Consider the following 24,808-nt stretch of genomic DNA (forward strand, 5'->3'; position numbering starts at 1 on the left):
AGCCGGGTGCCAGTGGCTCATCCCTGCCCTGTAATCCTAGCTACTTAGGAGGTTGAGATCTGAAGATCATGATTCAAAGTCAGGCCTGGCAGTAAATCACTAAGAAAGCTGGAAGTGGAGCTGTGGTAGAACATCAGCTTTGAGCACAAAAACAAGGGATAGCACCCAGGCCCTGAGTTCAAGCACCAGGACTGGCCAGCCCTTCCCACCCAAATAAAAAGAAATTTAAAATCTAGTAAGTCATTCTTGGTTCTTTTCTCATACTTACTGTAATCAGACTGTATCCATCATTTGCTTTGCGGATACACAGAGAAAGATAAATTCTGCTCAGATTTCTAAGTCAAATTACTATTCTTTTTGAGACAATCTTGCTATCTGTATACTCACTAGTTAGCAGTTACTAATACTTAAGGGTAATATCCTATTAATAACAGGAGGAAAATACAATAACTTGGCATTTTTAACACAAATATTTCAAAATTTCAAAGATGACAATTACTTTACTAGGTTTACTCCCTACATCTACTCCTAACAAGAACATAGGTCCATACTGAGACAGATACTAAATCTTTCACTTTTATTTTATATTCTATTTTTATCACTTAATTGTAAGCTTATTAATAAGAACAAATCTTGATCATAATTTGATGTTTGCCTCCATCCATATTACACTGGAATTAAATCATATAGAAAAATATTTTTTCATTAAATTTTTCAGATGCATCAACAGTATGGTTTATTTTTACTTATGTAATAAAAACACATTGGTGTAGATTTTTTTCAAAAAAAAAGATAATCTTGAAATTAATGAAATGGTCATTAAAAGATTTCTAGGTTTTGCTTTTATAAAAATCAATTATTTAGAATTTCACAGTGAAGAGGTCCTAAATTCTTCATACAACATAAAATTATAAAAATAGAAGACATAGACATCTTTAAATCTTTAATCCTTTGATTAAGCAGCAAGCATATTATTCTTCCAGGCCAAACACTGCTTAAACAAAAAAGGAAAATAATGACGTGCAAAATATTTACAAAATATGCAAAGCACACAATAAAGACATCTCACTATATACATGTGTCATATTACTAATGGAGCTAAGGTTTTTCTACTGTGTGCTCTAGTGTATGTAGATAAGATTACACCACATCCCTCAGATACAGCACTTAGCCCATGTCTTGGAAAGAACAGATTTAAAGTGAATTACAATACACTGAACAGCTGGACAGATGCTGGTGCTGACCAACTTGACTGACATATCCTAGGTACTGTGTACTGACTAAAGACCAGACAAGAAAAGCTGTTTAGTATGCACATATGAAAGACAATCTAAATGCTTTAGGATATATAACTGTCCCCCATGGCTTTTTAAGTATGTATAAATGCTTTAATATTATTTTAAATCAGTTAAATTTTAGCTGGTATGATCCTGGGGCAAGAACTATTTAAGATGATCCAATGAGTAAGTAGAATATATCCTGCAGAAGATGTTTTTGATCTTTGCCCAGACAGGGTCTTTACATGTAAAGGAAATGATCTAATCTTGAAAATTGATACCAATGGATTTAAACCAATAGCGCTTTAGGTTTGTACAGCCAATGGAAGGGATTTTTTTTGCCTAGTATTATGGGAATACATGACCTCTCAAGATCTAAATTAGGACATTTCATGTTGACCATTCAGTGAAGTAGCTTTAAGTGCGATAAGGTAATGCGTTAATGGCCTTATGTTTCACTACTTCTGCAATTTAAGGGATATGTCCCTCTGCACAAGTCCTGATTCCAATATGAAATCATTCTGTCAAAAACACTGTTAACACATTGTTGAAATACTATCACTTCTAAAATATTTTTTGCAGGTGCTTAATGATTATTGGTTGAACTAAGACTTCAAGTCTTTATAAAAAGGGTCTCAAGTAAACAGCACAATTATGGCAAAATACTCATACATCTTTGGATAACACAGAACAAATTTTTAAATTCATTTTATGAAATAATGTTGGTGATTTAACCGTAAATTAAGCCCACAAGTACAGGTTGGCTGCAAGGAATACGCAAATGTATCCAAGTAGTACAATAGAGATTTATCAAGAAAACACCCTTCATTTTAAATGCAGACTATATTAATAAGTATGAGGGCAATCTTAAGAAGCTAAACACAAAAACCAATATTGTAATTAAATGCTTCTATTAACCACCATCTCTACATAACTGACAAAATAGAATTTTTATCTAAAGTCTCCAAATGTAGGCAAGTACTAGTTAAAAGCAAGTAGCATTTAGAAACATAAACTTTTTTCCAAAATTAACTACATTTTCAAGGATCTTAAAGACATTATAATTCAACAAATTAAGTCCTCATTTATATGCAAAATTAGTATTCCAAACCTCTTATTAATGACAGATGGTGAGGTCAGTGACCTTTAAACAAAGACTTTGCACTAGAACCCCAAACTGTATGTTAAAGGGTAGTAAGGTCAATACATTCTTTGTGGTTTCATATAATTGCTTTGCAATTGATTAAATTGCTTTCTTTTAAAGGGATACATTATAATTCCTTTAGGAAGAAAGCAACATATTTTGAAAAAAGGGATATAGAGCTATAATTTTAAAAATAGGAATAAAATGAACATATATCAAAATCTGAAATGCCAACTATTTATTCTTGCACTCCTAACGTAGGAAAATGTTTTCAAAAATTAAATAAGTGAAGAAAGAAAAAAGCCAAATATCCTTAAGAAACTTAAGGAGTTTTCACAATTCCTAAGTTAATATTCTGGTAGTAAGAGCCTTGACTATGAAGAGGCAGGAATATAAAGAACTTTAATAAAATAAATATAGTAAAAAAAACCCAAAAAACCCTTGGTATACAGAATACTAAATTTTTTTTCCTTTCATGAGATCACAATGGTGAAAACATTCTAGAAAGGAGGCTAACTGGAGGCTTTTTGTTGTATAATATTTTAGTTTAGTGAACTAAAAAATTAGACACCCATGTATACTAGTCCACTGCCACAGACCTAGTCTGCAGACTAATTCTGCAGAACTCAGAATCTAGGAAAGATTACTCTTTCCTCTCTTACATCAGTCAGAGGAGCACTGGTATAATAGTAGGGTCAAGTTACTGCAGCACTGTCCAATTTAATTTTTAGTGCAGTGAGGACTGTGAATCTGTCTGAATTCCAATAAGTGATGGTGGCTGTTGACCACCAACTGTGGACAACACTGGTCTTGGGTTTAGGCGGGGTGGCATAGAATTAGCAGGCCGAATGAGAGGTGGTGGAGGCTGATTTAGAGTTGGCCGGGGCTGGATAAACCGGGCCTGCTGCTGGAGTGGAGGAGGCTGCCGGTGAAGAGCAGGGGCAGCAGGCAACGTTGGACGAAGAAGTGGTGGAGGCTGGTTCAGAGTGGCAATGGGGGTTGTTGGTGTTGGAGTGGATGATGGGGCAGGAGGTGATGGACCCAGAGTTCGAGGAGCCTGTGGGGTCTGTGCCTAGAGGTGAGGAAACAAAAATACATGTATGAGATGTACGTCCTAATGAACTTAATACTATATAGTTTGGGCTGTCACAGGAAAAACAAATCAAAACAAAACAAAAACATAACACCAGTGTTTATTGGAAGCATAAGCTTCTTTTATTTTAACTAAAACAAAGAAAAAAACAAAAAAATCAAAAGAGCAATGAGGCTACCAAACAAACATCTTTATTAGTAAGCAGCTAATACTGGAAATAAAAATAAGTCTATGGGAAAACAATACTTTCCATTCTGCTAGAATCAGAAATTAGCAAGTCATTATGACTTAAGAGTCATGAGAGATGCACCATTAAGTGTATTGTCAACCTTGCATGTTCATTTAGCTAGTTTTCTGACAAATTAACCTTATAGAACACCACATGGTGCCTCCTCAACTCATATTAGCTCAAATTCCAGACACAAACACACCTCCTCTTCTTCATCAGTGCTCTTCCCTGATGGCACATTAGAAGTACTTTTTGTCTCCTCCCCTAAAGTAGAAGCATCACCATTAGAAGCCTGGGTTCCTTGTTCTGCTTCCCACTCCTGCAATACCTCCTCTAAGTTAAACCGACGCCTGTAGTTTACAAAGAAGTTCTTCACTTGGCCAACAGTCTTGTTGCCAATTACATCTGCAATAGCTTGAAAATCTTTACCATATTTGCGGACACCTGGAAGGCAAAGTAAATAATACACCTGGTGAAGGATCAATAAGGAGAGCTGTGTGTACTATACATCATGCACACACAAAAGATACTAGCAATGAAAATCCTTTCTGATAAATTCTGCTCATTTCTCAGGTCTGAGAAATCAGGGTCACAGATGAAAACTATCAATTATGTTATTTCATCGGGCCAGCCACTTGCCTTCAACTGAACAATTAGAAACTTACCATGTCTTTACATACTCAGTTATTTTCTCCAATCCTTTCTTGAACTCTCAAATATAGTCCATTTATTGTAAAGCATTGAATTCTTTGTTCCATCCTCAATTCCACATTCATTTATTTCCCTAGTAGCCAGTCACCTAAATTTGAGCAACACCGTTTGTAAACAAAACTGGATGGGAATGAGCCATCTCCTTTATCCCCTCAATGGACTGCTTGTGTAGCCTTATGGTTCCCCCATTAAGAAAGGCATTATAATTTGGGGCTTAATACTGACTTCAACATGAATCCTTGCCTAGCCCACCAGGGAAGCAACAAATGGAAAGTATAAGAAAGCAAAAGCGGAATTATCACCATTTCATAGATTTAACAAAAGGAAAGACATCTTGGAGAATGAATTGGATTTTAACTTATCTAATAAACCTAAAGGCTGAGAGTTAGAAAGATTCCTGGATATACTTGATAGGTTGAGGACTAAGATTACAGCAGTGCCACCTGAAGAACACTGTGCTCATCCTCACTTCCTTAAATTTAAGAATGAGTATATATTACTCTTTGAAAATTTATCTTTTTATGAAGGAACTTTCCATATAATTAAGGACAGTAATTGATTTATGAAACTGAAATCACTAATTGTGCTGTAAAATTCAAAAGGACAGTAATTGCCCTTAAAGGCCTTTTATTTTATTTATTTTTTTAGCCAGTCATGGGGCTTGAACTCAGGGCCTGAGCACTGTCCCTGGCTTCTTTTTGCTCAAGGCTAGCACTCGGCGACTTGAGCCACAGCGCCACTTCTGGCTTTTTCTATATATGTGGTGCTGAGGAATCGAACCCAGGGCTTCATGTATACGAGATGAGGACTTTACCACTAGGCCATATTCCCAGCCCCCTTAAAGGCCTTTTAAAAGAAGTTTAAGTGTACCTAGCTCAAATTTTAAGTTGCCAAAAATTGTATTTGATACTTTGATAGTTTTAAAAAAATATAACAGCAGATAATAGTTCACTAATGAGATGAGAAAAAATAGGAGGCTTAAGTGAATTTAACATCTATATACCTACAAATGAAAGACTAAGGATATATTAATCCTTCAGCAGAAATGCTATATTCTTATCAATATCAATTCCTATAAAATATATATCTGAAAACATCATCAGTATGACATGGGTCTACTTTTACATATTGCCCCTACTTAAAACTGAGAATTTGGGAGCAAGCATCTCTGGCTACATTCAACAGGCTAGGGCTAACTAGGGAGACGGAGAGTTTCTTTACCTTATAGGATTTTGGATAGGAGGTCTGATATCATCAGCCTATAACTGTGTCCTATTTTAAACATCAAACTTTGGGTTTGCAAGTTATGCTTACTTTCTCAGTTCTCAAAGAGAAAGATACACACATGAAAACAAATTAGCGACATAAAAGGTCTTATCAACATAAAGGAAATGCAGTCGTCTTTTAGTCTAGGGGATGATTTCCAGTTTGAACTTCACAGTTCAGATGAATTCTAGTGGTAAGAAAGTCACACTGAGGTTTTTTATATGGCAATAAAAACTATGTTACTTCATGGTAATAGTTACTATTAAGATATTAAAGTACTGCTGCACTTATACACTAGTGTAAGTTTCTAAATGCTAAACCTGAAAAAAACTGCACTTGAATAAATTAGAAATGAGACACCATATTAGAGAACTAATTTTCATAAGATAGTTAATTCACATTAGAAATACAAGCCTGAACACAAGTTTAGAAGTAAAAGCCTTAAGATTAGGTGTAGATCTTCTGTATTCTTTAATGAGTAACATTAAGACGGACTCTGACTCCAAGTCTTAAGATATTTTAACTCTTAATATGTCTTGTACATTACACTTCAAAATAGTCCCCAAGTCTGATTCTATATAAACTGTCCTTTCTATTTCTGATGCTTTCATTCCTTTTGATATTTCACTCCTTAATTTTCTTTTGCTTAATGGCCGTTGGAGTCAAGATTATAACATTTGCAAAATTATAGATTCTAACTCAAAACTACTTCCTATAAAAACTTTAGTTTTCCTGAAACATAGTATGCCAATACCTTTTTCCAGTTCATCCAAGTGTGTTTAATGTTAACTCATGTAAGCCAGTGTAAATCTTGAAACTCAAGCCATACTGCAAACATACTGTTTGGCTGAGAATCTATCAGGATTCTGAGAACAAGTATGTCCAGAAAGCAATTCCCTCAGCCCACAGGATGCATGGGCAGGGAGGGTCTCTGTATTAGTTGGAGCTTGTTGGCAGTCTTCTCTGGACCACAGAAACCATATCTACCTGTTCCACTGTGTTCTGACAAACTCCATAATTTCCGCTGTGTACTCTGAAGCGAAAAAGGCCTGGAAATAGTATCAATGAAGTACAAATCAGCATCAGCACTGCCACATGCCAAGTTTGCACAAGGTGGTCATTAGATCCTATTTTTCTTTCCTATAAGGCTTTATTTTACTTCTTCCTCAAACTTCAAGAAGTGTATATGATGAGTTTCTTTTCTTTTTGTGCCAGTCCTGGGGCTTGAATTCAAATGGAGCTCATTTGCTCAAGACTAGTGTTCTACCATTTAAGCCATATCTCCAATTCGATTTTTTTGTGGTTAATTGGAGACAGGAGTCTCATGGACTTTGCTACCTAGGGTGGCTTCAAACCACAATCCTCAGATCTTAGCCTCCTGAGTAGCTAGGATTACAGGTATGAGTCACCAGCACCCAGCATGATGAACTTATCATGTTTATATTCCCAATGACACTGCTGAAAGGAATGTTCTAGCTAGAAGAAATTTGTATTTTTCTATCTATTTATGTGTATTTCATATATATACCCATATATATATATATATATATATATATCCCTCCTCCCACATTACACACACACACATACACACACACACGTATATTCTATTGTAGCACTGGGGCTTGAACTCAGGGCATTGTGCTCTTCTTGCTTAGTTTTTCGCTCAAGGCTGGTGCTCTTGCAGTTGAGTAACACTTCTGCTACCAGCTAGTTTTGAATTGGACATAAGAATCTCCTAGTTTGTCTGTCTAGGATGGCTTCAAACCTTGATCTCAGGAGTAGTTAGGATTATAGATGTGTCACTGGTACCAGCAAGGAGACAGAATTCTTAATTTCTACACAGTGGTCAGCAACTAGGCAGATTAGTAAAAGGTCAACTGAATCACCAATTGGGTTTCTAGAGGACAGTCTAGTAGTAGGTAGTATATAAGGAGCAAAGTAACTTATGGTACCATCACAGTTACCTAAGTTTCATTCTGTTTTTGTTTACAGAGAGAAAGGGTGGTCTGTTGTTTTTTTAGAGTTGACAATAAATAAGGCTATCTGGTTGCCCTCCCTCCATCCCTCCTTCCCTTTCTTTCCTGTCCTGGGGCTTGAACTCAGGGCATGGGCACTGTCCCTGAGCTTTGTTTGTTCAAAGCTAGCACTCTACCACTTGAGCCACAGCGCCATTTCAGGTCTTTTCTGATTATGCGGTTTGAGGAATCAAATCCAGGGCTTCATGCATGCTAGGCAAGCACTCTTCCTGAAGATTTAAAACTGAGGTATATTTAAACTAAAACTGCTAAATTAAAATTTCACCTCTAGAGCAAGAGGTCAGTTTTCAAAGGTTGGTGGAATAAACATTTGGAGAGTCATACAAGATATACAACTGTATATTTTTCAGGGAAAGAGTACAACTATTTTTAGTCAAATTTCTAAACTTCATTTTTATAAGTTATAACAAATGCTTTGGTTTTTTATGCTGGCAGATAATACCTTATAATAATATGTATTTTTAAAAATTTTGAGAATTAACATAAAAATATAACTCATTAGGATATGGACATCATTACATATTATGAAAACCCACATTTTCAACCAATATTCTATTATTTCCCGACATATGCGTAACGAGACACACACACACACACACACACGCACGCTTGTGCCTTTAATTCTAAAGACCTTTTTATTCATGTTAGTCCCAGAGCTTGAACTCAGTGCCTGGGCTGTTTCTGAGATTTTTTTGCTCAAGGCTACCACCCTACCATTTGAGCCACAGCTCCACTGTCAGCTTTTTGTTGGTTAAGTGGAGATAAGAATCTCATGAGCTTTCCTACACAGGCTGGCTTTGAACCACAATCCTCGGATCTCAGCCTTCTGAGCCACCTAGGATTACAAGTGTGAACAACCTATGTCCAGTTTAAAGAAGACATTTTTATTAACAGTAATAGCCACTATCTGGATTATTTCAAATTCTGAATTGGAACACTGCTAATATTATTTACACACTTCTCAGCAAAGGCTGGACTCCTGGAGAATTATATGACCTTTTTCAATAATGAACAGAGGAGTTTTCTTGTTCAGCTAGATAGCTGCTTTTGGATTGTTTAAAAATTGTCCAGAATCTGACTTTGGACAGAGAAAAATCCAGCAAAGTATTGTAGCAATGGCAAGGTACTTCTAGGTGACAGGATTTCAGGGGATTTCCCCCCGTGCCCCCCGATTCTTATGACAAATTTATTGAACTCAACATATACTTGGTATAATTGGGAAATACAAACTTAGCAAAAGCTTATTTTTTAAATATTAGTGTAGAGGCAAGATATGAATTTCTTACTTCTACTTCCTCGTGACATTTATGCACTATGTTAACTATCCTTATATTTTATTATATTTCAACTGTTAAATCCACTTTGTCTCCTACTTTATGAATTCTATTTTTTGGTGAGCAATGAAGAAGGTAACTAATCATTTGCTAACATCATTTCCCCTTAAAAAGATCAAATGTATGAATTAAAGGAACAGAAGACATCTTTTACTGTAAGCATAACCACCTGAACATAGTTCTGTTATTTTCTACCTACATGAGATGACAGCTAAAAGCTGAAGTTGACATCTTGATAAAATTGGAAAAACTTGTTTATTCTAAAAGAGTATTAAAATTTTAAATGGAGAAAAATTTTTTTCAGCACTAAAAGACTAGAAAAATTAACACATTTAATAGGTGGCCTAAAATAGCAATGGCAAATACTGTATCCCATGTTTCTGTCCCTACCTACTGAGTATTTTGTATTATTTGTACATTTGTATTGTTTTGTGGAAGAGTCAACTGTTGTTTCATTTTACATGAGAAAAGTCTAAATCTAATTCCTTTCTTAATTCTTGCTCAATAAGGAGTTTTAATCACATGAATACTAAAGTTTAATTTTACAATAATTTCTAAAAAACTACTCCTAAAAATTTATAGATGATGCAAATCACAAAAAGGGATATTTTACCATTAATATTAATAAAGGAAAAACATGACTGGTCTCAATGCTAACTCCTATCAGAAAATTTAGATATCTAAGACAGAAATTATGGCAAATATTTTAAGTACACTAAAACTAGCCACATTAATGATAAGCTAACAAGTGACTCTCTAAAGAATGTTACTCAAATGATACCACAGACACAATGATGGATTACAAAAGTATAAATAGACATTTCTATTTATCTGAGCCTGATTTCTCATCCACTTTTCACTTGAAAGAAAGGAAAACTTACTTACTAGTTAACGGTTAACAGCAATGTGAACAGATGAGATAGGAAAGTAAGGTGAGAAATAAATATTCAAGTACTACCAAGGAAAATGATCTAAATATGTGTTTGGTCTTAAGAGTTATAATAAAAGTGTGTGTAATAGAATTATAAATCTCAATAGTAGCATTAGTGACATTATTTCTTTCTCCAGGGCACTTTAACAGTCTAATATGAGCAAGATAAAATCAAGTATTTTCAAATGAATGTCAAACCAAAATATACAAAGTCTTGAATACAAAGTCACATACAAATTAAAACATGCTAGAACCAAAACATAATTTACTATTTTTTAATAAACTGAAGTGGTCATTACAGTAGTATTATATAAAGTTTATCATAAAAAAACAAATAAAAAGAAAAAAATTCTGCTAAGTGGCATCTTAATAACAAACTATAGATGGTAGTGAAGCCAATGTAACTATATACCTTTAACCATCAAGACTCAGATATACATAATTATACTGTTTGGAGATATACTTCCAGTCATTATCTAAATGTGGAAGCATATATGGCAAATGGCATTTTTTTATCCTCTCTAACACAAAGAGCCTAATATGATTTTATTTTATATAATAGCAATATAAATAAAAAGTCCAAATGAAAAATCAAAATTCCAGTAAAAATAAAGATATCAATGTATTACCAAAATAAATACTTTTCTTTCTTTTTTTTGCCAGTCCTGGGGCTTGACCTCAGGGCCTGAGCACTGTTCCTGGCTTCTTTTTGCTTAAGGCTAGCACTCTACCACTGAGCCACAGTGCCACTTCTGGCTTTTTCTATATATGTGGTGCTGAGGAATCGAACCCAGGGCTTCATGTATGTGAGGCAAGCACTATACCACTAGGCCTGATTCCCAGCCCCCAAAATAAATACTTTTAAAATCCTATGAGCATGCATATTTCCATACAAACTGCTGCATTAGAGGCTTACTTTTTAAATTTGCATAATACTAAATAAGCCTCAGAATGAAAATGTATGTTTGGTTGTAGCTATTAGTACTTTAATACTTATAAGTTATATCCAAATATACAGCTCAAGCTATGTACACAAATCTTACCACTGCCCTAACACTGAATGAAGACTGCATAATATCCAATCAACCATAACACTTAATGGACTCTCCTACTTAAGTAGTATCAGTAACAGTATCATATTTTGGGTGCTGTACAGAAAAGTACTAGCCAAAATTTCCCTAGGAGATCCTCATGTGAAAACCTTTACACTAGGACAATTTCTCAAAGAACAGAGTTCACATAAGTAATCTAACCCTGGAAGTCAGTGCTCAATTCTTATTAGATAGCATACTATATATAATAACATGGGCTTTACATGAATAAGAGGAATTTTTACCCCAAATAATTGCTACTGCTGCAAACCAGTTCTAAATAAATATGGAATAGCCATTCAAAGCATTATTTTTACATAAAAATTTAAGATATCAGTCTAATTCTAAAACAGCCATTACTGACATTATAAAGTAATTAAATCTTGTTCTGAATCATTCTGAAACTCAATTCTATGATTTTATAGATGCGCTCAGTATACAGACAACGAGTACTGCCGGCATAGCTTCAATCATGTCTCTTAGGAAACGACTATGTCACACAGGATGACCAAAAGGAAGCTGACACCATCCCAGTGAAGCCATTATGTGACATTTTCAAATCATGTTGGTTGGCTAATTTTTATTCTCTATAACCAAACTGTAGTCATCTATTCATTAATCTTTAATTATATTATTCTAATACCTGATATGACATTTGCATAACATTTTTGTATTAAATATATTCTTTGATGTATACTTGGAAGTATGTACTTTTTTGATGGTACTAGTTAACTCAAGGCCTCATACTTGGTAGGCAGGAGCAGGCGCTTTTATCACATGAACCCTCATTCTTATTGTTATAGTTATTTTTTGGATGAGGATCTCACATTTTGCCTGGAGCTGGCTTCATAATGTGACCCTCTATTCTATGTCTCTCATATAGTTGGGAACAGAGGCATACAACACTATACATAACTTATTGGTCAAGATATGGCTTCACTAACTTTCTTGCTAGGGCTGGCCTCAAACTGTGATCCTCTCACTTTTCACCTTCTGAACATCTGGGATGTCCATCATGCTTGGCCAATAAATGGGAAATACGTGTTAAAAGATGTGTTCATATGTAGTGCCTAATTCTCTCATATTAGCTAACCCAAATAAGGCTCTTAGTACTATTCAGCATAGAGGACTCAAACAAGAGAAAACAAAAGTAGACCATATTTTAAATTACATCAGTTCTGCAGATAGTTTATCTTAAAAGGAAAAATAACCCCTACAATCCTGTAAAAATCTGCATAGTTGATCATAAAAAGGAAAAAGAATCTAAATTAAACAATTAAAACATGATAAAATCCAAGTTCATGTGGGTATTCATAATATAAATTGTTTAATGTGTAGCACATTACAATACTATTTGATAGGTTTTAAGTTGTTGTTGTTGTTGTTGTTTTGCCAGTCCTGGGGCTTGGACTCAGAGCCTGAGCACTGTCCCTCATTTCTTTTAGCTCAAGGCTAGCACTGTACCTCTTGAGCTACAGTGCCACTTCAGACTTTTTGTTTATGTGGTGCTGAGGAATCGAACCCAGGGCTTTATGCACGGTAGGCAAACACTCTACTACTAAGCCCCATTCCTGGTCTTGTTTCTTTTTAAATATACTTATTTACTTTTTTGCTGGTTCTGGGGCTTGAACTTACAGCCTGGACACTGTCCCTGAGCCTTATTGTGCACAAGGCTAGCACTCTACCACGTGAGTTAACAGCACCACTTCCAGACTTTTCTGAGGAGTTTTTATTGGAGATTCTCATGGACTTTCCTGCCTGGGCTGTCTTTGAACTGTGATCCTCAGATCTCAGCTTTGATTACAGGCGTGAGCCACCAGTGCCTGGCCTAAGTATACTTGTATTTAAAGTCTGGTCTCTAAAGCATCCAGTGTAGATCTCTTAAGACGTTTTATTTAAAGTTAAGCATATGGTTAATATTTTTATGACCTGACATTTATCATCAAATAGAGAAACACTATTATATAATGGCAGAAACTAAAAACAGATCACAGTTAATGATCTTAATAAGTTATAAATGAGTAATATAGTAAGAATGACCCAACTGCAAGAATACTGAAACAGAGACACAGATAGCCAATATGTCTTAGTCATGCTTGTCCATCATCATCATCATAATCATTAATTATTCAGTGATGAGAATGCATTTTGTGCTATTCAGGATTCTAAATGTACATACATGGACTCAGCATACCACATCCACAAAATTCCTGGCCACCAGGACGTTGTGGGGAACACAATATCCCTTTCTCAATCCATTTCAATAGGAATGGAAGAACTAAGATTCACCTTTCATGACAAGTTAATAATTATTAATAACAATAACTGCATATCTTTAATATACCTTGCACTGCTAGAAGCTGCTCCTCTGTGGTCCAACGGGCATTAATTTTCTGATTTGACTACAAAATTAAACAGAAGTTTCCTAATGAGGATATGAAGACAGACATTTTTCCAAAGTGCTTATTTTTCTTTAACTTTTAACCAAATCACAGACATGAAAGTTCTAGACTTTGAATTTTTAGAAGGATTAAAAATATATTTTGAGTTACCTTTTACTTACATAAAAAGATAGTGAAAGGGAAATGTACTAGTTTGGGAGAATGAACAACATTCATATTAAGAGACATTAAAATCTGAGAAACCTGTTCGTCAACTTCCTCTCACACACTACAGACAGTAATTTTAGCCTTGTTTTTGACTGTTTTCTTTACAGGACCCATGATTCTAAAATTTCTTCCCTTCATATTAAAAATTAAACCTATCATTTCTTACTTCAAGACAGTAGTACATATTAGTACAGAATGTAGGCTAGGCCTAAGCGCTAAAATACTTCTTTTAATTCCTGAAGCAGAAAATGAGAGATAAGAATTTATTTTTTTCTCTAGATTTCCTAATATTCTTTCTCAAAATTTTGTCAAAAAGTCATTAAGTGTAGAGCCTTCATTACAACAATATCAAATACTTAATCAGATTTTATTAGTGTATATCCACTGACTTGGTTTACTCAAGGACCTTTAACAGCCATGCATGGAGTGAAGAGATATATCAGCTTGCAATGTTCTGCAGAAGGAACTGCCAACATAAAGTGACTTATATCTGGACATGCTAGGCAAAACAGAAAGAAGGTTTTCTTTGAGAAGGGGGGTTGATATGTCAGACAAGGTCTTAGCAATGTGAGTTTTTATACTACATTTCTTGCAACATCAATTTTCTCACCAAGCATACAAACGTCTATTTACAGGTCAATACTCAGAAGGAAGAATAAAGAATTCAAAGTTAAACAGAGAGTAAAAGTTAAAAAGATCTAGGGTCTCTTTTAACCTGTGTGTGCAGGGGTTAGCAAGGTTGCCACCTGCTGTTTAGTCAATTGGCATATCAGAGACTGATTTTCCCCAAATCTTCCCGATGAAGCATGATCTGAGACATGCAAAGTACGAAAAGACCCTCCCCTGACCCCCTCAACACAACAAAGAATAAAAAAATTCAAATGACTGAAAAAGAAAAAAAGATCTAGGATGGTGGGGAGGGAGATCTATAATGGAAGTCACTGGATTAGATTAAAAAGGGAAAAAAGGTAGCCTCAGAAGTTAGGATACTGGCATTAAGGCTAAAATAACAATAGCCAAAAGGAAAAGAGAAAGAGGGGAAAATAGGAAAAATTCTGGCACACATATAGAAGCAATAATGAAGGGGTAAACCAAAGCTTTAAAAAAAATGCTGAGGGAAATCTAGAAATTTAAGCATAGGTTTCATGGGAAGAAGAGTAACATGAATCAATTATTAGCTAATTCTGAGTTACTTTGTAGGTACTGATCCCTTGGCTATAAAAGGCAAGTCTTTGACAACCACTGATGATGATCACTGGAACCAACTTAAAAGAAGTTCAAATATTTCAATATGTGGTAAGACAAAAAGGTTGATTATAACTTGATATATGAAAATAAAACACAAAAACTGGTTTCTTTAAAAGAGTTAATGATTTAGTGAATCTTATTTAATGGTCTTAGTTAATTTTATTTGCTGACATATTTTCTGACTGTACAATGGGATAATATCCTTTATCCTTTGGCTTACTTTACAACATGATCGATTTTGCTTCATTTATTTTTCTCAGGGTCCTTTTTGTCCCCTCATGAGTCCTTTTTTGTTACTCATTCTGTTTTTGATGTGCTTGCTTATGTTAGGGGTGTGTGCGTGTGTGTGCACGTGTGTGCGCTGGTTCTACGGCTTGAACTTGGGGTGTGGTGCTATCGTCTAGCTTCTTTTGCTCAAGGTTAGTGCTCTACCACTTGAGCCAGAACTCCATACCAGGCCTTTTTGGTGGTTAATTGGAGATAAGAGTCTCATGGACTTCCTTGCCTGGGCCAATTTCAAATCTTGTTCTTTGTAGTATTTAGAATTACAGGCGTGAGGGGCTGGGGATATAGCCTAGTGGCAAGAGTGCCTGCCTCGGATACACGAGGCCCTAGGTTCGATTCCCCAGCACCACATATACAGAAAACGGCCAGAAGCGGCGCTGTGGCTCAAGTGGCAGAATGCTAGCCTTGAGCGGGAAGAAGCCAGGGACAGTGCTCAGGCCCTGAGTCCAAGGCCCAGGACTGGCCAAAAAAAAAAAAAAAAAAAAGAATTACAGGCGTGAGCCACCAGTGCTGGGCTGAGAAATTTTTACAAAGGAAATCAATGAAGCTATATTGAACTCAGGTGTGAGGCTTTTACACTGGGCTACAAACTTTAAATAAAAAACTGGACTTTTTTTCTTTCCAAATTACTCTTGAATTATGTCCTTACAAAGGCAGCCGTGGGAGGCATACAGGCAGATATTCCTTGAGCAACTAAGTAGATCACTAGTTTCTTTGCTGACCTTTATATGAAGCTGTTGACTTGAATTCAAGACAATATTGTATAAAGGTATGTCATATATATATTTAATAGAATAGATAATATTGTATAAAGGTATGTAGTATATATATTTAATAGCAGAATCTTTTTCAGTTTAGAGGTACATAGGAGGTAAGTAGAAACTAAAGTTAAAGGAAATGGATTTTCAGTTTCTAGTTCAAGACTATGGCACTCAAAAAATACAGCTCAGGCAGAATTACCAGCAACTGTATTTGCTATCACCAAACATTTTGTGTTTTATCTTGTTCTCTTTCTTTTTTTCTCTCTCTTACTGGTTGAATCTGCATCAATTAAGTGCACATATGATGAAAAGTTTGAACACAGTAGTGAGACTATGTGCCTCTAGGAGAGGATAATGAACTCTGAAGATAAAGATTTATACAATGCCTGTATTTACTTAAGAAACAATTATAGCTGAAAAGAGATCATAGTAGCTATAAAAGTTAAAAGGAAGGAACTGAAAGAGGGGCAATCAGCTAAAATAAGGGCTTTGAAAATGGCATGGGGAACAGGAGTTAAAAGCTGTAGAATTTGGTAGTAGTGCCCCAGGTTAACTTTCAAGAAGCACCTTTGGTGGAAATACAAGTAGAAAAAGTGGAGACAGTTCAGGATAAATAGTCTGAGTAGCAAAATGGAATCAGTAAAAGAGAGGAAGACTGAAGAAGTAGGGGAAATAATTATACAAGATTCCTTATTGATTTTGTATTTTCTTTCAAACACAAGAAACTTCTATAGAAGTTAAAAGAGGAAACCAGAATACATCAAGATAGCAAAAACTCAGTGGTAGATGTAATTAACTAGGTTATACCACAAAGTAATTCTTCTACAGCAAATTCTGGTCTGAAGTGCTAGTGTTTAAAAATCATAATATAAAATCAGAATACAATATGATAATACTTGGAAAAGTCCCAAAGAGCCACCTAGAATAATGAATCCATGGCATCCTTAGTGAGTTCATCATTTTTTTCACAGTCCTTCTCTTGCTAAATCAATCTGCTTTCATATATCTCTCATTTTTGTCCATGGCAGTTCATATTACCTCTGAATCAAAAGAGGTGGAAAAGGTTACCAAGTTAAACTTCCTGCCCAGTGATGAAAATTCCATCCAATACCCACAATGGAAAGATACTGTGCACTTTTCCAAGAACACATGGCAACCATCACCCCTTTCCACGTGCAATTATTTTCTTCTTGAATTTCATTATCTCCTTGCCTCTACTTATCCATTTCCACTCAAAACAAATGCAAGCAGAAAACCATGCTGCCTCTTTCCCTAACACTCACATACTTTTAAAGAGGCACACTGATTTTCTACTTTGAAATGTTCTTGGGAGTTATCATTTACTTTCATTTCTACCACTAATACTAAGCCCAGGGCTGGGGATATAGCCTAGTGGCAAGAGTGCCTGCCTCGGATACACGAGGCCCTAGGTTCGATTCCCCAGCACCACATATACAGAAAACGGCCAGAAGCGGCGCTGTGGCTCAAGTGGCAGAGTGCTAGCCTTGAGCAGGAAGAAGCCAGGGACAGTGCTCAGGCCCTGAGTCCAAGGCCCAGGACTGGCAAAAAAAAAATAAAAAAAAAAAATACTAAGCCCAACAAACTATGGAGTTTGCCACTTTTTATATATCCTGATTACACTGCTAGGATAATTTCCCTACAATTAAAAATTTCCAGTACGTACTCCCTATATTGAAAAACTACAGGGTTCTCACATCTGACTTAAAAAGCTTACTTCTCCTTTTAGCTTTCACAAGGACTTTTACACTCTGGCCCTTGCCCTACCTATCCCTAACAAAGAAGCCCCTGTTCAACTTTGCTGACAACTCTCTAATACCTCGTTCCTCTATAGGATGTAATTCTAGAGAAGATTGTTTTACCCTTCCATTGGATTCTCAAAAGCAGTTAGCATAACAATAAGCACATGGTAGAGTTCAGAAAATATTTGCTGATTGGTGTGTCAAGAATGCTTTTCATGGGCTGGGGATATAGCCTAGTGGCAAGAGTGCCTGCCTCGGATACACGAGGCCCTAGGTTCGATTCCCCAGCACCACATATACAGAAAACGGCCAGAAGCAGCGCTGTGGCTCAAGTGGCAGAGTGCTAGCCTTGAGCGGGAAGAAGCCAGGGACAGTGCTCAGGCCCTGAGTCCAAGGCCCAGGACTGGCCCCCCCCCCAAAAAAAAAAAAGAATGCTTTTCATTTTTCTCAGCATTGTCTCTCTCTGAAATGACCTCTTCTGCCCTTTTTGTATGTGCAAAAATCCTACTTACTCTTCAAACCTCAGGTGAAAACTTCCTTTCAGAAAGTCTTCCATGATTATCCTAGCCAAAATGAATTAGACCCTACCAATTTCCTTTGTTAATGATACCATATTTTTTTTTTATCAGTTTGTTTTATAACATATAGATTACAAGTTTTTTTAAAAGGTGGAAAAATATCACCGTATCTCATCCTCATCTTTATGTGTTTTCCCCTTCCCATACATACTTCCCATGGTGCCTAACATTGTGCCTTACATGAAATAGGTGATCAATAAATACTTGTGGAAGTGAATGGACTTTCTTCACCAAATTTTTCCCTAAATGAAAACAACAAATAAAACCAAATTAATAAGTAAAGCGCCTTAACTGTGAGGTACTTTATTTAATGACCTACTATAATGATTCCAAAAATTATTAATATTTTCTGACCAGGTCAAGCCTAACCCAAAGCTAAAACAATAAATTCCAGTATTTTTCAAGGTTTTCATAGTGCTAATCATCCACTTAAGCTGCCTTCCTCCTGAAAGCAATGGGAAAGATATGATAAATATAAATATACCCTAGGGATCTATGTTCTAGATATCTAAAACATGTTGTATTTTTCAGATTATATGGTGAGTTTAACAGGTCACCCCGAAGTAATATTCAAACTCTAGTGTACACATGCTACATTATGGTAAGAGTTTGGTAATTTGTATTTTGGCCATTATTATTATTATTATTGTTTGTTTTTTTTGCCAGTCCTGGGCCTTACTCAGGGCCTGAGCACTGTCCCTGGCTTCTTTTTGCTTAAGGCTAGTACTATGCCACTTGAGCCACAGTGCCACTTCTGGCTTTTTCTATATATGTGGTGCTGGGGAATCGAACCCAGGGCTTCATGTATACGAGGTGAGCACTTTTACCACTAGGCCATATTCCCAGCCCCTGCCATTATTTTTATAATAAGCCAAAGGCATATAAATATTGGGTAACTTTTAACCAATAGCTGAATTAAAACTCTTGACAAACAATTCTGCTATTCTATGAAAGTTTTCAAAAGTAAAAGCGTTTTTCTAATATAAAATGTATTAATCTAGGGCCAATGAAGACTCCCAAAACCTGAACTACAGTGAGAATTCTATTATTTACTACTTGTTTAACTTTGAATAAGCAGTTAACCTTAATGATATAAAATTATAGTACCTGCTTTACTAACTTGTATGGCTTAAAGAGGTGGCACACAGGTAAGATAAAATGTTACAATATTTTACATCTTTATGTAATTTTTCTATAATTTTTTTTGGAAAATTTGAGAAAATGATCTGGGCTTATTGTTTTCTTGAGAGAGAACAATGTTAACTATTTCTTCATTTTATTCAATGATTATATACATTATTCAGTTTTTCTTTTGGTCTCCCATCCAAGTACTAACCAGGCCCGACCCTGCTTAGCTTCCGAGATCAGACGAGATCGGGCGTGTTCAGGGTGGTATGGCCGTAGACCAGTTTTTCTTTTGGTAAGGACAACATTTTCTAAGAAACTCTTTGTTTATATTTTCACACTTTTAGTATAAAGTTATTCCTAATGTCCTTGTAATGTTTTTGTTATTTACTTTTCAATTTCTAAGTTATAAAATTATAGGCATCTGAACATTTTTCTTTATTTTAATATATAATTTAAATACAAAATTTAAATAATTTCAATAGAAAATTTAAAATAATTTGCAATCATATAGAAAAAAAGTGATTTTTGTATTATACTTTCCTTAAATAAATAAATGTTATTTGAATGTCAGTTTACTTGTGGGTTTGGAATGAGATACTGACCAGGAACTTTTCATGCTTTTCCATAACAACAACAACAAAAAACCAAAAAACAACTTTCTTTATAGCAAATTTTCCTTTCTAAAAGATTAATACTAATAATCAAATGGCATATAGTAGATCATTTCTGAAGTACTAGTCCTGCCTCCCTTCATCCTTTACACACATTTCATCTGTAGAAATTTCAGTCAGCCTGTGATTAGGAGGGAAAAAAAGCTTCCATTAGGACAAAATAAGACTACTTGACTATCACATATACCAAAAGGAAAAATCTAGATATGAACTATAACATAGGAGTCTTAAAAGAGAAAATATTTTACAGTAAAAAGTTCTAGAAAGACTTGATTGGACCCTAATGGTATTTAAGTACTCCTATAATTACCAAAACTATCAAGAACATAATTAGGTTTCAGTGGAAACTCAAGTTGGGCTTAAGATTGTATATTTTATATTTTGTATTTTCAGGAATAAAAGTAGAAGAATAAAAATCTACACAGAAGTTAAGCCAAAAGACATATTTCTTAAACTAAAATAAATTTGATAAATAATTTGATAAAATGAAGTTTTTTTTTTTTAAACTTCTTTTCTTGTGATTTATTCTTACTATGCTACCAATTCACATAGACAGAAAAGGGCTTTGAGTAAACATTGCTATATATCCAGAAAGGCACCAGTTTGCTTTCATATACACTGTGCCTATTTTTGTTCCTATTTATCTTAAGTACTTTGCTTGATAAAAAGGAAAGAAATAACAAGTATAAAAACTTCAAAAGACTAACTAAATAGATAATAAATTTAAAAATATAAGTAATAGATAGTTCATATTGTGAAATCTTTGAAGTACTAACAACATGCAACTAAGTATCTGGTATTTGAACACCAGATAACTCAAAGAACAAGGTTTCATTGAATCACATGTATTTTTCAATTTCATACCTCAGGAGGTTTGAATTCTTCAATTCCACCTTCCATTTTCTGTTTAAGTGCGCTATTTACTTGTTTAGCATTCTGAACCTTAAATAAAATAACCCAGAGGTGAATTAAATTATATTCTCAGGTATATTTTTGAGTACTTAATAAGCAGAAAGGATATATATATATATATATATATATATAAACCATTTTACATTTTATTTCAGGAGAACACATAATTATCACACTTTGGATGTGATATACCACTTGTTCAACTAACATATCAATTAGTGTAAGCAATAATAGACTAATAGATTTTGAGTAAGACTTTGAATATCATAAATCACAGTCATTTTTTGGTGGTGCTGGGGGAGTTGAACCCTGGGCCTCATAGGACAGGCAAGAACTCTACCATTGAGCTATATCCTCAGCCCCAAAGAACAATAATTTCCATAAAAATAATTACGATGGTAGCTAATGTTTACTAAGCATGTAATATCATCCTTGGTATTTTTTACATAATAAATCCTTTAACTCTCAACAAACACCCTGTGGGGTAAGTACAACATAAGCAATCTTAAAAGTCATTATACTAGTTGAGAACCAGTGGCTCAAGCCTGTAATCCTATTTAGGAAGCTGAGATTGGAAGGATCATAGATGAACCTAGTCAGAAAAGTTTGTGAGGCCCTTCCTTTCTCAACCCACAGCTGGGTGCAGTAGTGTATGCCTGTCATCCTAAGCCATGAGGGAGACAGATATTGAGAGGACTGCAGTTCCAGGCTAGTTGGGACAGCAAAGTCCATGAACTCCATCTCAATAGAGGGAAGATGGATGTAGTGGCATGTGTCTGTCATCCTAGCAATGATGGGAATCCTAAAATAGGTGACTCACAATCTAGATGCACACTAGGCTAGAAACAAGACTCTATCTCAAAAAACCAAGGCTAGAGGTGTGGCTCAGCAGTAGAGCACCCACCTAGCAAGCACAAGTTCAAACCCCAGTACTGCCAAAAAAAGTCATTCTACTACGTGAAATTTACAATAAAAATATAGGTCGTCTTATGGGGAAAAGGTGGCTGGAACATAACACTTAAAAACTTCATTAATGACAATCAAGAAAAGGAATCTAACAAAAACAGTCGTACATATTGTAAACAGTTAAATTCACAAATGATACAGTAAAGATTGTACTTTACCTTGAAAAAGATCTGAAGGCTGCTTGCAGAAGTGGGCATCAAAATGGTTGTAGCTTATGAGTTATTGTGAAGTGATATAAGGAGGGTTACTTAAAACCAGATCCAAGTTGTACATTAGCTGTGTGTGGCTCATGACACACAGTGAATTCAGGCAGCTGATTCACATGAGGTGTGTGGGTATATACTCAGGTCAGTTGGGGACACTTTTTCACTGACAAAAATCATACTTAAGAACACACAAAATTTACACTGTGCTCAAATTATTTGCTAGCATATCAAATGCCATGGAACAAATCCATGTTTTCAAAGAAAGTAGAACTGATACTGTCTGCCTGTCTCTCAATTTCTCTCATTTTTGCCCAGGCTGGTCTCAGATCATAATCCACCTATTTCTACTTCCCAGTTAGCTACAATTGCGGGCATGACCCACCATACCTGGCTTGTGTTTTTTTTCTTTTTTGAGATAGAGTCTTACAGACTATTTTCCCCAGGCTGGCCTCAAACTGTGATCCTTCTATTTCAATTTCCATAGTAGATGGGATTCCAGGTGTGGGCTACACTGCCCTTGATTCTTACTTCTGTTAGAACCAGCACCACTTTACCGATGAGGATAGTAAGGCATAGAGAAAAAAAAAGCAACTTTGCCAAGGCCATATATACAGAAGGTACAATCTGAATTTAAACTATATCATGTCTTCATTCATTCATCCATTCATTTTTCATAATACTCAGTTTGAACTCATGGCCTTGTATTATGGCAAGTGTGCTACCTCTTGAGTCACACCCCTGGTCCTCATGTTTTATAGTCCTATTCTACTAGCAATACTATTAAGTGTCTACTTAGACTATTGTTAGGATTAAGAGGTTACTTTTTTCCTTATTTTTTTGTTCAGTATGGAAAACTAAACATATCTAAAGTTCTTTTCTTTCTTTTTTTTTTTTTTCACCAGAGATAGGTCTTAAAAAAGTGAAAACACAGAAATCTAGGATGGCTTAAGGACAGTTAGTTGACTATCTTAGAAAGACATACAAATGTAAAATGCGAAGCCTCAGTTCTCAAGGTAGACTAGTGGGAAGATAAAGAAACATAAAGGTATGATAAAGTGCTGAAACACCTAACACAGACTCGAAAGAAGAGAGATAACAATAGAATAAAGGTGTCTGCATGTATATTGTTACATGGATGGTAGGGAAGACAAGAGAAAATGTCCCAGAGGAGATGATACCCAAACCAAGTTTTAACGGATTAGTAAGACTTAGGCAGGCTAGGGAGAGACAATAAATTCCAGGCTGAATAATATTTAGTTTCCTTTTTTTTTTTTGCCAGTCTTGGGGCTTGGAATCAGGGCCTGAGCACTGTCCCTGGCTTCTTTTTGCTCAAGGCTAGCACTCTGCCACTTGAGCCACAGCACCACTTACGGCTTTTCTGTTTATGTGGTGATGAGGAATTGAACTCAGGTCTTCATGTATGTTAGGCAAGCACTCTACTGCTAAGCCACATTCCCAGCCACAGCTGAATGACATTTAGGAAGAAACAGATGTTAGGGCATGAACTAGAAGTTAGATGAGAATTTGAATTTGACAGACTGAAGGACACCAAGGATTTTTACACAAGGGAACTACATGATATAATTGCCTTTTCGAAAGATAATTCCAATAGTAATGTAGAGAATAAAATGAGGTGAAAGGATGGGTTAATTTAACAACCCAAGTGAGAAATATTAAGTAATTAAGAAAAATCTTCATTAAAACAATAGGATTAGACTGGGAGGAATGGTAGAGAATGACGAAAGAGGTGACATCAATCAGGATGTACTGTATACAATGATTTGTTGACTGGTAACCCTTTTGTACAACTATTAAAGAAAATAAAAATATAATTAAAACTCGACCCTGGTGGCTCATACCTGTAATCCTAGCTACTCAGGAGACTGAGATCTGAAGATTATGGTTCAAAGCCAGCCTGAGCTGGAAGGAAACTATGTGAAACATTTATCTCCATTAAACTATCAAAAAAAAAAAAAAAAGCTGGAAGAGGAGCTATGGCTCAAGTGGTAGAGCACTATCCTTGAGCAAAAAAAGCTTAGGGATAGTGCCCAGACACTGAGTTCAAGTGCCAGGACTGGTATCCCCCAATTCGCAAAAAATCTACCTATGCATCCATGTTTCTATATATGTATCTATCTAAAATATAAAATATGGAAAAAAAAACCCTGTAGAAACTAAGGAAAGATGGTGTCAAATGCAGAAATGAGTTAATTTATGCAGCTGTTTACCATGTCATCTATCAAATGAATAACAAAAGCAGGAGGTTAAGATTTCTTTTAAAAAACCAATATAAACAACCCATCAGTATAGTAGTACAATAAGGATGAAGAATAAATGCAGGTGACAGGCTACATTCTATTCATTCCTTTTGTTTTTCTTCAGAGCTGAACATAGGGCCTTGCATTTGCCAGGCAAGTGCTCTTCCACTGATCTAAATCCCTAACCTCTAATTCCTTCATTTTGGGGGAACTTTCAAGACATTGTTTTAGAAGGTTTTTTTTGAAAGAGAAGTGTTATGGTTTGGAAAAAGAATCTGACTACAGGATAAGCACTCAATATACACACATACAGA

At 35.4% G+C, this 24,808-nt stretch overlaps 1 protein-coding gene and 1 pseudogene across 11 annotated transcripts in view; both read right to left on the bottom strand.

Annotated features, from left to right (window-relative positions):
* Window positions 1–930: 930 nt before the first annotated feature.
* Window positions 931–24,808, bottom strand: part of Rcor3 (REST corepressor 3) — a 51,804-nt gene continuing 27,926 nt past the window's right edge. For 2 of the 11 annotated variants that reach the window (XM_048356856.1, XM_048356857.1), the window contains exons 9-12: window positions 21,017–21,094; window positions 13,457–13,514; window positions 3,946–4,187; window positions 931–3,493 (exon numbers count right to left, since the gene is read on the bottom strand). In XM_048356856.1, coding sequence (XP_048212813.1) covers window positions 3,149–3,493; window positions 3,946–4,187; window positions 13,457–13,514; window positions 21,017–21,094 — 723 coding nt within the window. In that variant the 3' untranslated portion in view covers window positions 931–3,148. Of the gene's footprint in view, window positions 3,494–3,945; window positions 4,543–13,456; window positions 13,515–18,236; window positions 18,596–21,016; window positions 21,095–24,808 lie in introns of those variants that run through there. The other 9 variants (XM_048356859.1, XM_048356860.1, XR_007212520.1 and 6 more) reach the window with 8 other exon arrangements.
* LOC125360271 lies at window positions 19,642–19,759 on the bottom strand (annotated as a pseudogene).

The sequence above is a fragment of the Perognathus longimembris genome, chromosome 11 (genome assembly GCF_023159225.1).
Source record: "Perognathus longimembris pacificus isolate PPM17 chromosome 11, ASM2315922v1, whole genome shotgun sequence".
Lineage (NCBI taxonomy): Eukaryota > Metazoa > Chordata > Mammalia > Rodentia > Heteromyidae > Perognathus > Perognathus longimembris.